Source organism: Thunnus thynnus, chromosome 10, assembly GCF_963924715.1.
Source record: "Thunnus thynnus chromosome 10, fThuThy2.1, whole genome shotgun sequence".
NCBI classification, from domain to species: Eukaryota; Metazoa; Chordata; class Actinopteri; order Scombriformes; family Scombridae; genus Thunnus; species Thunnus thynnus.
This window is the reverse complement of record NC_089526.1, coordinates 581,329-597,635: the sequence shown is the minus strand read 5'-3', so window position 1 is coordinate 597,635 and position 16,307 is coordinate 581,329. Positions and strand designations below refer to the sequence as shown.

The 16,307-nt window shown below is 43.0% G+C and overlaps 1 protein-coding gene across 1 annotated transcript; it reads right to left on the bottom strand.

The window, feature by feature from the left end:
- Positions 1–1,242: 1,242 nt before the first annotated feature.
- Positions 1,243–15,645, bottom strand: selenbp1 (selenium binding protein 1). The gene is made up of 12 exons (XM_067600242.1): positions 15,545–15,645; positions 14,662–14,715; positions 14,207–14,319; positions 13,705–13,890; positions 12,143–12,263; positions 11,776–11,958; positions 10,628–10,809; positions 7,328–7,406; positions 7,108–7,229; positions 6,930–7,022; positions 4,543–4,661; positions 1,243–2,576 (listed from the first exon to the last, which is right to left on the bottom strand). Exons 1-12 carry the CDS (start codon positions 15,546–15,548, stop codon positions 2,414–2,416), a joined length of 1,419 nt encoding a protein of 472 aa, XP_067456343.1. The 5' UTR covers positions 15,549–15,645; the 3' UTR covers positions 1,243–2,413.
- Between the last annotated feature and the right edge of the window lie 662 nt (positions 15,646–16,307).

Below are 16,307 nucleotides of genomic sequence, written 5' to 3'. Positions count from 1 at the left end.
ACTTGAGTAAATGTATTTAGTGACTTTCCAGTGTCGGCTGCAGTTCTCAGTGACTGAACAAACATTTTACTTTTAAACATTTGATGAATCTTATAAAATCTGACGCATTAAACAAAACAAGTCAAATTAACTCCACATTGGTGAACTTTGACTGATTTTACATTAATGCACTTCATTGTTTCATTTTTTCATTTTATTTTGTTTAATTTTATTAATCAGGTAAATCAGATAAAACATCAGCAGCTGAGAAACAATCAACAAGTTCAATAAAAACATTCTTCATAAACGCTCAGTGACTTTATGAGGAACAATCACATCAACTCTACTGTCTCTACTGTCATGAACTCTACTGTCTCTACTGTCATGAACTCTACTGTCTCTACTGTCTCTACTGTCTCTACTGTCATGAACTCTACTGTCTCTACTGTCTCTATTGTCTCTACTGTCTCTACTGTCTCTACTGTCTCTACTGTCATGAACTCTACTGTCTCTATTGTCTCTACTGTCTCTACTGTCTCTACTGTCATGAACTCTACTGTCTCTACTGTCTCTATTGTCTCTACTGTCTCTACTGTCTCTACTGTCTCTACTGTCATGAACTCTACTGTCTCTATTGTCTCTACTGTCTCTACTGTCTCTACTGTCATGAACTCTACTGTCTCTACTGTCATGAACTCTACTGTCTCTACTGTCTCTACTGTCTCTACTGTCATGAACTCTACTGTCTCTACTGTCTCTATTGTCTCTACTGTCTCTACTGTCTCTACTGTCTCTACTGTCATGAACTCTACTGTCTCTATTGTCTCTACTGTCTCTACTGTCTCTACTGTCATGAACTCTACTGTCTCTACTGTCTCTACTGTCATGAAGCTTCTACAGCTTCAGAAAGGTGATAATTCTACTTGATGTTTATTATTGAGCTGGTAGTCGGTGCTGCTGATGTACAGGAGTGTTCCTAATATTTTGTCCACCCTTTGACATGCGTGAGGGGCCAAAACCAAACATTTTTATGTCTAAATGTAAAACATGTCTGTGCCCAGATTCAGTTCATACACTGATTTTATGCATTAAAACAAAGACTGATCTGACTTGAAGACTTTCTATGAAGCTTCAGACAGAAACGTTTAAACTCGTCAGTCTGATGACTGGTTCGTTCTCTACGTCGTGTTTGTGTCTCTCAGGCTGAAACATACTTCCTGTCAGTAAATTGTTGGAATCTGCCTTTAAATGACTCAGACAGACGACGCTTCAGACAAACTTTATTTCAACGTCATCATGAGTGTGAACAGTTTGACGGCAGGCGGACAGGAAACAGTTAAACAACAACAACAGACTGAAGGATGAACACAGACGAACATTCACACCTGCACAGGTGAAGCAGCGTGAACTCACACCGGGTCTGTTTAATAGAACATTCAGCGTCTGTTTGATGCATCTTTATGAACGAAACACAGTTTACAGGTCGACTTTATTATTATTAACAATCTTATTTAATCTGTCTGTCTGCAACAGAGTCAGTTTGTGTGTTTAATCGATGTTATTAGTTAATTATTAGTCATAAATCAGATGGAGGGAAAGTCTTCACGAGGATCAGAAAGCAGAGACGAGTTCACTTTAAACTGTCTTTGCTGTTTCACTGTTTATATTTGTGCTGTTAATTATTATTATTATTATTATTATTATTATTACAGGATGTGATGCAGCGGCACCTGTTATTAATGTCACCAGTTTGTTTTACTTTGCTTATAATATGTTTTATCTGCAGTTTGTTGAGTTTCTGTAAGTTTATAGTTAATGTTTTTATTTAGATTTTTTTAAACTTTACAGTCAAACTATAACTATAATCTATAATTTCCAGAAACAGTCGAGTTTTCTTTTAAATGTAACATCAACACTTGTTTATTCAGCAGGAATGTTTTTATTTTTGTTTGTTTTGTTGTTAAAAACACAAAATTAATTTTACATTTAAATTTCACAATAAAAGGAAAACATGTGAGGTTTTCTCTGATAAACCAGCCAGACAGCAGACGTGTATTTAAACACACTGACAACATGATTCACCTCTAAAATAACGTTTTCATATGATTTTATTGTGTTATTTTATTCTACTTCCTTCCTCATTTTATTTAGTTTGATTCTACTGAATTGTTTTATTTTGAAAAGTGATTATAATGATGATTTCATTAGTTGGTCAGTCGCTGTAAAGCACTTTAAATAACAATAACTTGTATGAAAGGTGCAAGGTGTCCTTCAGAGACTGTAAAGGTGAAATAAAAGTGATTTGGAGGCAGTGATGAATGCGATGATGAAGGTTAATGTGTTAAATGCTGATGTGATTATTGATTATTACCTGATTAATCTGCTGAAGTGGAATTTAAACTTTATTTCTCTATACGAGACTGTTAGTGAGGTTTCACAGCCAGATGTCAGACGTACAGTCTCCTCCCGGGTATCTCAGCTCGTGGGCAAGCGCCGGACCGTCCGGCTCTTTACCGAAGTCCACCAGGAAGTTTTCATTCAGGGACAGACCCCCGTTCACAGAGTCCACATCGATCTGCATCATCACTGAACCCTCTCTGAAACATTCACACAGTACTTCAATCAACCTCAATGACCCATTAACGATGCTGTAATTAAGACTAACGGCTTAATCAATGAACACATTAATAAACAGTATTATATAATAATAATAATATATATATTAAAGTATTATATAATAATAATAATAATATATATATCAAAGTATTATATAATAATAATATACATATTAAAGTATTATATAATAATAATATATATATTAAAGTATTATATAATGTTTTATCTGCACAGAGAGAAAACCTGATCAAACTGTCCACATACTTTTGGCCGAGTACTTTGATTATAGTTACAGTTTATGTTAGAAATATCAGCAGTACTATCAGTAGTATTACAGCAGTACTATCAGTAGTATTACAGTAGTACTATCAGTAGTAGTAGTACTGCAGTAGTATTGCAGTAGTATTGCAGTTGTACTGCAGTAGTATTAGTATTGCAGTAGTATTGCAGTAGTACTGCAGTAGTATTAGTATTGCAGTAGTATTAGTACTGCAGTAGTATTAGTATTGCAGTAGTATTAGTACTGCAGTAGTATTAGTATTGCAGTAGTATTAGTATTGCAGTAGTACTGCAGTAGTATTGCAGTAGTACTGCAGTAGTATTAGTATTGCAGCAGTATTGCAGTAGTATTGCAGTAGTATGAGTGGTATTACAGTAGTACTGCAGTGGTATGAGTAGTATTGCAGTAGTATTGCAGTAGTACTGCAGTAGTATTAGTATTGCAGTAGTACTGCAGTAGTATTGCAGTAGTACTGCAGTAGTATTAGTATTGCAGTAGTATTAGTATTGCAGTAGTACTGCAGTAGTATTGCAGTAGTACTGCAGTAGTATTAGTATTGCAGTAATATGAGTGGTATTACATTAGTATTGCAGTAGTATTAGTATTGCAGCAGTATTGCAGTAGTATTGCAGTAGTATGAGTGGTATTACAGTAGTACTGCAGTGGTATGAGTAGTATTGCAGTAGTATTGCAGTAGTACTGCAGTAGTATTAGTATTGCAGTAATATGAGTGGTATTACATTAGTATTGCAGTAGTATTAGTATTGCAGTAGTATGAGTGGTATTACATTAGTATTGCAGTAGTATTGCAGTAGTACTGCAGTAGTATTAGTATTGCAGTAGTATTAGTATTGCAGTAGTACTGCAGTAGTATTAGTATTGCAGTAGTATTGCAGTAGTATTAGTATTGCAGTAGTATTAGTATTGCAGTAGTATTGCAGTAGTATTAGTATTGCAGTAGTACTGCAGTAGTATTAGTATTGCAGTAGTATTAGTATTGCAGTAGTATTAGTACTGCAGTAGTATTGCAGTGGTATTACATTAGTATTGCAGTAGTATTAGTATTGCAGTAGTATGAGTGGTATTACATTAGTATTGCAGTAGTATTGCAGTAGTACTGCAGTAGTATTAGTATTGCAGTAGTATTAGTATTGCAGTAGTACTGCAGTAGTATTAGTATTGCAATAGTATTGCAGTAGTATTAGTATTGCAGTAGTATTAGTATTGCAGTAGTATTGCAGTAGTATTAGTATTGCAGTAGTACTGCAGTAGTATTAGTATTGCAGTAGTATTAGTATTGCAGTAGTATTAGTACTGCAGTAGTATTGCAGTGGTATTACATTAGTATTGCAGTAGTATTAGTATTGCAGTAGTATGAGTGGTATTACATTAGTATTGCAGTAGTATTGCAGTAGTACTGCAGTAGTATTAGTATTGCAGTAGTATTAGTATTGCAGTAGTACTGCAGTAGTATTAGTATTGCAGTAGTATTGCAGTAGTATTAGTATTGCAGTAGTATTAGTATTGCAGTAGTATTGCAGTAGTATTAGTATTGCAGTAGTATTGCAGTGGTATTAGTACTGCAGTAGTATTGCAGTAGTATTAGTACTGCAGTAGTATTGCAGTGGTATTAGTACTGCAGTAGTATTGCAGTAGTGAGTACTGACCGCAGCATGTCGGGGTAGAACTGTTTGTCCCAGCCGCTGTACAGAGACGTCGTCACATAAAGTCTCAAACCGTCCAAACTCAACTGTAACATCTGAGGACCTCCAGGTACACGCTTCCCCTGGCAGACAGACAGGTGGAGAGACAGACAGACAGGTGGAGAGACAGACAGGTGGAGAGATAGACAGACAGGTGGAGAGATAGACAGACAGGTGGAGAGATAGACAGACAGGTGGAGAGACAGACAGGTGGAGAGACAGACAGGTGGAGAGTGAGAGATAGTAAACATAAGGATCCAGATGTGATCCTGATGCGAGTCCTCAGGCTGGGGATTTAGGGGTTAGGGGGTTAGGGGGGTTGGGGGTTAGGGGGTAAGGGTTTAGGGGGTTAAGGATTAGGGGTTGGGGTTTAGGGGTTAGGGGTTTAGGGGGTTTAAGGGTTAGGGGTTAGGGGTTTAGGGATTAGGGGTTAAGGGTTTAGGGGGTTAAGGATTAGGGGTTGGGGTTTAGGGGTTAGGGGTTTAGGGGGTTTAAGGGTTAGGAGCTAGGGGGGTTAGGGGTTTAGGGATTAGGGGTTAAGGGTTTAGGGGTTAAGGGTTTAGGGGGTTAGGGGTTTAGGGGGCTAGGGGGCTAGGAGTTTAGGGGTTTAGGATTAGGGGTTAGGGGGTTAGGGATTAGGGGGTTAGTGATTAGGGGGTTAGGATTAGGGATTAGTGATTAGGGGTTTGGGGGGTTAGAGGTTTAGGGGTTAGGGGTTTAGAGGTTTAGGGGTTTAGGGGGTTAGGGGGTTAGGGGGTTAGGGGGTTAGGGGGTTAGGGGTTAGGGTTTAGGGGGTTAGGGGGTTTAGGGGTTTAGGGGGTTAGGGGGTTAGGGGGTTAGGGGGTTAGGGGTTAGGGGTTTAGGGGTTTAGGGGTTTAGAGGTTTAGAGGTTTAGGGGTTTAGAGGTTTAGAGGTTTAGAGGTTTAGGGGTTTAGGGGTTTAGAGGTTTAGAGGTTTAGAGGTTTAGGGGTTTAGGGGTTTAGAGGTTTAGGGGTTTAGAGGTTTAGAGGTTTAGGGGTTTAGGGGTTTAGAGGTTTAGGGGGTTTAGAGGTTTAGAGGTTTAGGGGGTTTAGAGGTTTAGGGGTTTAGAGGTTTAGAGGTTTAGGGGTTTAGGGGTTTAGAGGTTTAGAGGTTTAGAGGTTTAGGGGTTTAGAGGTTTAGAGGTTTAGAGGTTTAGAGGTTTAGGGGTTTAGGGGTTTAGGGGTTTAGAGGTTTAGAGGTTTAGAGGTTTAGAGGTTTAGAGGTTTAGGGGTTTAGGGGTTTAGAGGTTTAGAGGTTTAGGGGTTTAGGGGTTTAGAGGTTTAGGGGTTTAGAGGTTTAGGGGTTTAGAGGTTTAGGGGTTTAGAGGTTTAGAGGTTTAGAGGTTTAGAGGTTTAGGGGTTTAGGGGTTTAGAGGTTTAGGGGTTTAGAGGTTTAGGGGGTTTAGAGGTTTAGAGGTTTAGGGGGTTTAGAGGTTTAGGGGTTTAGAGGTTTAGGGGTTTAGAGGTTTAGAGGTTTAGAGGTTTAGGGGTTTAGAGGTTTAGGGGGTTTAGAGGTTTAGAGGTTTAGAGGTTTAGGGGGTTTAGAGGTTTAGGGGTTTAGAGGTTTAGGGGTTAGAGGTTTAGGGGTTTAGGGGTTTAGAGGTTTAGGGGGTTTAGGGGGTTTAGGGGGTTTAGGGGTTTAGGGGTTTAGAGGTTTAGAGGTTTAGAGGTTTAGGGGTTTAGGGGTTTAGGGGTTTAGGGGTTTAGAGGTTTAGGGGTTTAGAGGTTTAGGGGTTTAGGGGTTTAGGGGTTTAGGGGTTTAGAGGTTTAGGGGTTTAGAGGTTTAGGGGTTTAGGGGGTTTAGGGGGGTTTGTGAATGTTTATGTTGAGTAACTTTTGTTTTTTAAGTTTTTAATGCTGCTTTTCCTCTGAGTGTGTTTATTGCCATATTGAAGTTTCCTGTCTCACTGCCCCCTGTCTCACTGCCTCCTGTCTCACTGCCCCCTGTCTCACTGCCCCCTGTCTCACTGCCCCCTGTCTCACTGCCTCCTGTCTCACGGCCCCCTGTCTCACTGCCTCCTGTCTCACGGCCCCCTGTCTCACTGCCCCCTGTCTCACTGCCTCCTGTCTCACTGCCCCCTGTCTCACTGCCCCCTGTCTCACTGCCTCCTGTCTCACGGCCCCCTGTCTCACTGCCTCCTGTCTCACGGCCCCCTGTCTCACTGCCCCCTGTCTCACTGCCCCCTGTCTCACTGCCCCCTGTCTCACGGCCTCCTGTCTCACTCTCTCCTCTCTCCTGTCTCACTCTCTCCTCTCTCACTGCCCCCTGTCTCACGGCCTCCTGTCTCACTCTCTCCTCTCTCCTGTCTCACTGCCTCCTGTCTGTGGTACCTGGATGATGCGTGGGCGGGGCTGCGGCTGGTTCTCCGGGTCTTCCAGGACTCTGACTGGTCCGCCACTGATGATACTTCCTCCCAGAAACACCTGGAACAGACAGACAGGTGAGCTGTCTCACTCTGAGGCTTCACCTGTTCGACATCATCTCTGAAAAGGTGTCGCAGCATCAGACCTGGCCGACCAATCGCGGGTTCCTCCTGTCTGTGATGTCATACTGTCTGATGTCACCGTGCAGCCAATTACTGAAGTAGAGAAAACGGTCGTCCAATGAGATCAGGATGTCTGTGATAAGACCTGCGCAGACAGACAGGTAACCAGTCAAAAAGTCAGACAGACAGTCAGTCAGACAGACAGTCAGACAGGTAGACAGTCAGACAGACAGGTAGACTCACCAGGCATCTCGGGCAGCATCCATCCCTCCACCTTCTTGCTGGGAACACTGATGACCTTCTCTGCAGCCCAGTCTCCTCTCTGTGGACACAAACACTGAATCTGTCAGCGCTTCATCCATCATGAAGATATTTGAAACCAAGATGGCGGCTGATGGAGGTGATAATGGAAGACGAGCTTTTGAACTTTCTTGTTGTCGTAACGAGGACACTAAACCACGATGAAACTGTTTTGCTGGTTTTGCTGGATGGCGTGTTTGAAAGTGCTTAATGAGTGCAGAGAAAACATTTGCAGGTTTGTTTCGCACTACTTGGATGAGCGTCCACCTGACTGGACGACTCAGCGCTGCTGCGCAGACCGGAGCGGGTGAGCGGAGAAGTTTCTAGCTTGACGAGGGTGAAAGAGAACGTGGGGGCGGCAACTGCGGCTATGGATCGCTGGATATCAGCAGCAGAGACTTTATAGCTACTTGCTACTTTATAGAATAAGAAATATGATCAGCTGGATCATTCAGATCATTTATACACCCTATGAGTGTCGGGGAATATCTCAGTAGATCAACACGTGTCATGTCTTTTATTGAGGATTTATTCACCTGCATCTATGTTGTTGGAGATATGAATGCTGATGTCTCTGATGTTAATTCTTTATTTATTAATCACTTCATACAGTTTTGCTCTGATGGTGGTTTGATCCTGCGTATGCACAGCTGATGCACATGGAGATTAATTATGATCTGGCCAATACTGACCATATACCCTTTTCTATGTTGTTAATTTAAGCAATATACCCATGTTACTGTCTGTCGACAGCAACACGAGTGCAGGGAAATGACACTGCTCTAATTCAACAGGAGGATCTTAAGGAATATGTTTTGGACACCTTGTTGGGATGTACTGAACCACCAAAAGATGCTGATGAATGATTGTATTGTGGAATCTGTCCTCATCTCCAGAAGGCCTTTTTATAAACATAAGGTTAGAATGACTGTAAAAGAGCTTTTAAAGTAAAGCCTGAATCAGGTAGAAATAAACAAATCTATTTTAAATACGCCCTTCAGTTTATTAAAAGGAATGAGAATACAATCTGACTCACTTGTGAGAAAGTTGCAAAATAATAGTCTTAATGATTTCTGGAAAGAAGTCAGAATCATGAATAACTGTAAAACATTGCTGCCATCCAATATTGATGAAGTAAGTGTCAGCAGAAACATTACTATGGTCTGTTCAACTGGTTTATACTGGGCAACACAGATAACACTGAGGATGTGATTGTTACCCCACAAGAAGTCCAAGATGCTGTCATGAAGCTGGGAGATAAAAGGCATCTGGTATACATAATATAACTGCTGAACATTTAAAGCTTGCTAGTAAAACTACTCGGTTATTAGTGCATGGTATTCTACCTGACTCTATTTTAGCTGTTATACTAGTGCCTACCATTAAACATAAAGCTGGTAAACTAAACAGCTGGGAGATTTACAGGCCTGTAGCCTGAGCAGCAATCTGTCCAGACAGCTGGAGAGAACTTTAACACACAACAACAACACAACAAGTAAATATGGCACTGATATGTATATTTTTGCTTTATAGGAGATTTTAGATAAATACAATGGGCGAAATTCCACAATTTTTATGTTTTATTGATGCCTCTAAAGCCTTTGACTGTGTAAACCATGAAAAACTATTTAACAAATTATATCAAAGAGGGGTTCCTAGATTTCCACTTAGAATCCTGGTTTTCTGGTTTTCTCATCAGACGATGTGAATTAAAGGTTTGTGATGGTGAACAGGTAGTAATGTAACATAAATAAATGGTTGTTTTAACAGTCTGTGGACTGATTTATATGTGAAGGATCCGGGCCGGATTTTCAGTGAAAATTCAACAGAAGCGACGTTTTTGCGCGCTCTCGAGTGCCTCGCCTTTCTCCCGCTAACGTCAACAAACAACCGGCATAACGACACCACAACACAACAAAAACGATGCTATCTGACTAGAAACACACTGCAGATATTAGCTCTCCAGCTAATGAAACAGCTAGCTGCTTCCATCAACCGCTACACATTTCACAACAAAACACCCTGCAATGCCAGTCGCCCACTCCCGAGCACACAGAGCTAAAACAACATGATTTCATCACCAAAGGAGCAGAAGACGAGCTCCAGAGTGATAGCAGAACATAGCCAACCCCTTCTGTTGGTGTCCAAAGGTCGTAATAAACACACATTTCACAACAAACCCACAGTGTGTTGCTGCCCGGCTGCAGCTCACTGAGCCTGCCGGGGTTTAGTAAACCTGGTAAAAAAAAAGTTGGTGGTTTGTGGTTTGTGGGTCGGGTCAGGTTCTGGTGCAGGGAGCGGAGTGAGACTGGGAAGTGTAAGCCAGGAAAAAGACGTCACCCGCAACAGTCTCACACTGTGAACAGCAGCATGTTGACTGCAGCTCATTTAACGGCCGCAGATGTCACTAATGAGAAGGAATTTCTGATTCCTACATACAGAACCTTTAAATGGGGAAATTCTGTATCTGCTCTGTTCCATGTGAACAGTTCGATTCAACAGGGCGGTGTTTTGTCTGTAAATTTAGTTTGTGTTCAGTGATTGTGAAGACGTCTCTGTTTACAGCTTGTTGTGGTCCACTATATTCTACCCACCTGTGGTGCTGCTGCAGAAAAGGCAGCATGCAGAGACTCACAGTGGCTTTTAATGACAGTATGAAGCTGCTGCTTAAAGCCGACTGTTTGTTAATGTTGGTGAACCCACCTGCTCTGCTGTAATATGAAACCTTATATATAGATGTATTTTATTTCAGCTTTAACCGACTCTGAGCTGAGTTCTGTCAGGTTCTCGTCTAGAACGTGGAACGGTTGGCGTTCTTGCCTAAATGTAAATGTCTGATCATTGCAGAATGCCTTTTTGTTGTTGTTGTGTTTGTTTTTCTATTTTAGATATTGTTTCTTTCTTTTTTTTATCTTGTATTTTATTGTGCTATGGACTGCCCATGAGTTGTGTCTTAATAAAGTCTGAACTGAACTGAACATCCAAACGTACCTGCGGTGACGTACCTGCGGTGACTCACCTGCCTGCTGAAACAGTCTAAAGTTCAGGGTTATCTAGTTTCTAGCCTTTTATTTCAGGCAGTCCTCCTTCTCTCCAGAGCAGAATCCAACTGATCACTGATCAACCAGAACACAATAAACACACAGGCCAAAAACAGACAGTTCATTCCTCATCATCCAGAAACACACTGACTGGTGTTCACTGACTGGACTCTTACTGGGATCACAACCATGTTGTACTGACTGGTGTTTTGTAGAATCTGAACACGGTTCCCCGCAGAGCACATCCCACGTAGCCTTCAGTAGCGTCGGGGTTGTGGAGGAACCGGACTTCGAGGGGAATAGCGCCATCTTCGCCTAGATCGAGTGTCTGCAGCTTCTTGTGGGAGGTCCAGTCCCAAACATGGAGGCAGGTGCCGTAGTGACCTGGGACAACAACAAACTCGTGTGAGCTGAAGTTTGAGTTTCATCCAAAGGCACAGCTGAGAGTCCAGAGAACCTGGATCAGAACCTAGAACCATGTGTTTCTCACTGGAGAACCTCCTGTAAGGACTGGAGTCTTTCTGGAATCTGAACCCTGTAATACCAACTAAAGTCTTACTGGAATCAGATCCTTGAAACCCGTGTTACTGGCTGGAGTCTGACGAGGATCAGAAACTAGAACCTTGTGTTACTTACTGGAAACTTACTGGGATAGAAACCTTAAATCTTGCTGTCAGGACTTGAGTCTTACTGGGATCAGAACCCTGTGGTACTGATTGATGTTTTGTAGAATCTGAATATAAACCATGCAGTATTGACTTGAATGTAACTGGGATCAGAACCTAGAACCCTGTGGTACTGACCAGAGACTTACTAGAACCAGAACCTAGAACATTATGTTATTCACTGGGGACTTACTAAGATAGGAACCTTAAATCCTGCTGTAAGGACCCGAGTATTACTGGGATCAGAACCCTGTGGTACTGATTGGTGTTTTGTAGAATCTGACAATGGTTCCCCACAAAGGCCATACTATGTATCCCTCAGTAGCATTGGGGTTATCTTAGTGGAATCAGAACCAAGAAACCCAAATACTGACTGTTGTTTTACTGGGATCAGAACCTAAAAGCCTGATTTACTGACTGGAGTCTTACTGGGATCAAAACCTGGAACAATGCAGTACTAACTGGACCCTTACTGGACAAGAACCCCAGGACACTATGGTATTGACTAAAGTCTAGAGTCTGGGATGAGAATGTCAACTTCAGTTTATTATATAGAACCTAAAACCCCTGAGTCTTACTAGGTTCAGAACCTACAGGGTCAGGGATGAAAGTACCCAGTAAGATTTCTGTGACATCAGAGGAGTGAAAGGTAAGAAGACACAAGAAGGAAAAAATTCTGACTCACCATCTTTGATGTGGGCAGGATTAAAACCATCAACCAGAGCTTTGGGCGCCCCCCATTCGGTGCTGATCATCACATTGTGTCGAGGTTGGTACCAGAAGTCATAGCCGAAGGGCGCCGCTTCACCCGGGTGTTCCCAGTTACCGACCACCTCGAACGTCTCACCATCCAGCAGCACAAAACCACCTGAGAAGATAACATCAGGTATGACAGTGAGTTCACAGCTGCACTACCTGAAACTGTCTACTGGAGGCTGCAGGTCAAACTAACAAGAGGGTCCCCACAGTGTTTGATGTTCCTGAAACAATCCATTACTCCTTGTGTTTATTATAAAGTCTGCACAGTTGGTTCAGTCTTTTGGTGGTCTCACCTTTGCCGTTGCCTGACGGGTCTCCCATGCAGCTGATCATGATCTGACCGCTGCCCAGACAGTGGCTGGTGTGAGGGTTCGCCAGGCCGCACTTCCAGTACAGATCCACAGGCTCCACCATCTGAAGACACAACACATCCGCAAGAAAACCCACCAATGATTTATAAAGAACTCTTTAAAACAGAAGTCACAACATGCTCCATCCATCTTCTGCTACTTATCCAGGTCTGGGTACCAAAGTAGCCCATACATCATTGTCCTCAGCCAGGTCCTTCAGCTCCTCCTGGAGGACCCTGAGGTGTTCCCTGGTCTGATGGGATGTATAATCCCTACAGCATGTTCTGGGTTTGCTCAGGGTCTCCTTCCAGTCTGACATGTCCAGAATATATCCACAAAGAGGCATTCAGGAGATGCCAACTCTCCTAAATGTGAAGGAGTAATGGTTCTTTCTCAGTCACTACTCAGAGACCAGGACCATAGCTGAGGACTGGAATAGAAATCCACTGTTGAATCCAGAGCTTCACTTTCAGGATCAGCTCCTACTGAACCACCGCAGTCTAGTACAGAGTCCACATCACTGCAATCCGCCTGTTGATCTGCGGCTCCATCTTAGACTGCTTTGCTTGCATCATGGCTACCTCGCATGGCTGTGCAGGTCAGACATTAACACTACGTGTCCATGAGATGCAATTCAGCACATGACCAGCGGGGGCAGAATCAGAAAGTGAGGTCAGCAGCAGACTCAGTTTTGCAGCAAAATTCACAGAGGTCCACAACTAACTAATCTCCATGCTGCTCCACAGGGACAAATATGCAGCTGTTACAGCTGAAACACTGAAACTGGAATTGCAGCTGTTGTCTTTGTCTGTTATTGGTCACGACCCTGAGATACTTAAACTCCTTCACTTGGAGCAGAGACTCACTCCCAACCTGAAGGAAACAATCTGGGTTTTCCAGCAGAGGAGAATGAACTCAGACTGGGAGGCAACCAGCAACCAAAGTGTCTGAGGAGAACTGACCGTTGATGATTAAACAGTGACTCGTTCAGATTATTCATCAGACTGACGAACACGGGAAGAGTTTTCATTTCCCGCATCAGCAGCAAGTCAAATGTCTTTTAAATATTTAAATTTTGTTAAAGAACAGCTGTGAAGTTGTTTATCATGCAGTGTGAACTCAGGATGAACCCTCCTCCTCCTCTTCCTCCTCCCCCTCCTCTTCCTCCTCCTCCTCCCCCTCCCCCCCCCCCCCCCCCCCGCCCCTCCCCCCCAACTCTCTTCCCCCTCCCTCTCCTCTTCCTCCTCCCACATTCTCACTGTTTTCTCACAGTTTTCTCTTTTCCTGTTTCTGCTCTCAGAGTAATTTCTCCAAATTTAAAGCAGATATTTGTGTAAGCGACTGTCGGGACCAGATGAACCTTCTGGAGCTTTAATAAACTCTCTCTGCAGTCTGTACGTAACATGTTGGCAGACACCTGATAATCAGACCTCTATAACACACCTCGACATGCCCGACGTGTTGCCCTGAGGTGTGACTGAGTGTCGGCGGCGTGCTGTCGGTACCTTGTGGATTCGTGGCTCTCTGGCGTTCGTCCCGACGTCGATCACGTAGACTCTGGAGGAGATGAGCGACGGCAGAATCAGGCGGTTTCGTTTCTTGGAGGCATCGTCGAAGCAGCTGCTGCAGGCGTTCCAGCCGGAGTGGTGCAGCTCGTCACGAAGGTTCGGCATCGATAACCGGTGGATGACCTGCGAGGGAGAGGTTAAAGGTCACGTTAGGGTCAAAGTAGAGAGTTTATTTATACAAACAAATCTGGAAAAAAACTTCCAGATTCTGTTGATTTAAAAGACTGTTTAAGATTTAAGAACACAAGAAGGAGAGAGAATTAAGAAAGATTCTGCAGGTAGAAACAGAAACTACAACAACCAGAAGAAGAAGAAGAAGAAGAAGAAGAAGAAGAAGTGGAAACCTGATCCAGCAGGAGGACAGAGCCGATGGGAGAACAAAGACATGACGATAAACCGGAGCAGAAGAAGAAGGTGAGCAGCAGGAGACTCGTCGTACCTGACAGTAGGTGGGCGATTTGGGGTCGACGTCCACGGTGGCCAGGTAGTCGGGTTTCAGGGTGTCGGTGTTGCGGTAGATGCAGGGCAGGTAGACGATCTCCTCCCGAGGACCTGCAGCAAGAAAACAACCAGACTGAAGATTCGTTACCAGAAAAACAGCAAAAGATCACAAATCAGAAGCTTAAGTGGACGTTTAAGTCACGTTTCATGATTCTGTTTTTATTGATTTGCAAACTTTTACACTTTCACTTCACTGAAAATATGAATAAAGACGAGAGGACGGAAATGCACCTGCAGCCGTGCGAGGCTGCGTTCATGTCACCATCAGCGCGGTTATCACGACTATGAAAAGTCTGAACACTACAATATATCACTTAATAATAGAGAAATGTCTGAAAACATTGAGACGCAGGCTGCGGATCAGACAGACAGTTTGTCGACAGACCGTCTCACCCTTCATGGCGTCCAGCGGGCTGCTGTATCCTGGTCCACATCCTGAGCAGCTGGCTGAGAAAACACAACAACAACAGGTCAAAGGTCACCAACAGCGTCTGAGAGTGTCAAGGTCTGCTGGCTTGGAATATTACCCATAGTTCATAGCAAGGATGTGACGATGCAAAAGTTGGATTCCTAATAATAATAATAATGAATAAATATAAATAATAATTAGAACAATAGTGAACAACCGGACTACGATGAAGATGCATCAGTAACATCAGAAGTTACTGATTCATCACAACAGAAACATTTAGATTCAATCTGTTATCGCTGCAGGATCACATGATCTCTCTGCTGATTGGCTGGAGCAGTGTTGTTTGGATCGGTCTGAACCACTTTGTTTCCTGTTTACAGAGTCGGGACTGTATGAACACACAGCTAGCAGACCGTGAGCAGATATTTGCTGAATTTGACAAAGATTGTGTTGGATTAGACTCGTTACTGCACCTTTAACTGTAATTCGTATCAAAGTTTTGTCCCAGAAACTTTTTATTTTTCTCTCTTCTGTTGCCACAAAGGAATAAAATGAAAATGCGGAAGAACATCTGACAAACAGCAGCTTCATCAGAGTTTCAATCTTTTCCTGCAACAGTTTGAACCTGAAGAAACTTTCTGTTGATTTTATGCAAACAGACAGACGGTTGAAAAGCTCCTGAATGCACCTTTAGAGACTCTGCAGCGAGTGGACGGCAGGAAACAGAGCAAAGGTCACAAACAACGAGCAGCCTGAGCCCACCACACTCCACCAGGAACATGTCAGCTTACAGCAGCTGCTGACGTGTGATGAAGGGAGGATTAAACTCATGAAAGAGAAGAAAAGAAAAGAAAAGAAGCTCACCCATCTTTGAGCTCCTGGTCTGGATCAGATCCTGCAGGTCCTGGTGTCTGGAGGTCTGGACTCTGAGAGACCAGATCCACTGTGAAAACACAGATGGGTGGAGTTGAACTCCTTTATCATCAGAACTCGGCCAATGAGAGCAGAGAGGTGGAGCCTGAATGCTGTTTAAACAAACTGCACGTTAACCCTTCGAAGGCCAGTTCTCAGAAAGACACGAAGCTTCAGCTGAAGTTTATTTATGAAACAGAGTCGATGTTATCAGACAGGAAGTGGTCTGTTCAGGCTCTTCTGAGTCTTCTTTCCTCTGTTTAGTATTTTCTAACTGGAGGTTCAGTGGAGACCTGCATCAGTGATATATGAGTTTAACACCTGCAGCTTTTATTGTGTTTATTTTCATAAAAAAACCTCCTTTATACACTTTCCTTGTTACTGAAGAGCCAAATGTTTATTATTGAGGAGACATTTTAATTGTGAAGACACTTAGGTACATTTTCTTTTGTATTTCTTCCTGATCAGCTGATCATCTTCCTCCTGTGAACCCTGACTGCAGCAGCTCCTCCTGCAGGTCTACAGTCCGTCCGGCTGACTATGCTCTGCCAGACTCCTGGAACCACAACACGACCCTGAGTATGGAGAGCCGAGAGGGTCACAGTTCATCTCGCCGTCAGCTGGACTCTTCACTTCTCTCTCCATCTTTAAGAACAGGCTGAACCCAAACACCTCCTGGATTAATATCTTTATATATAATATAATCTGCTCTCCG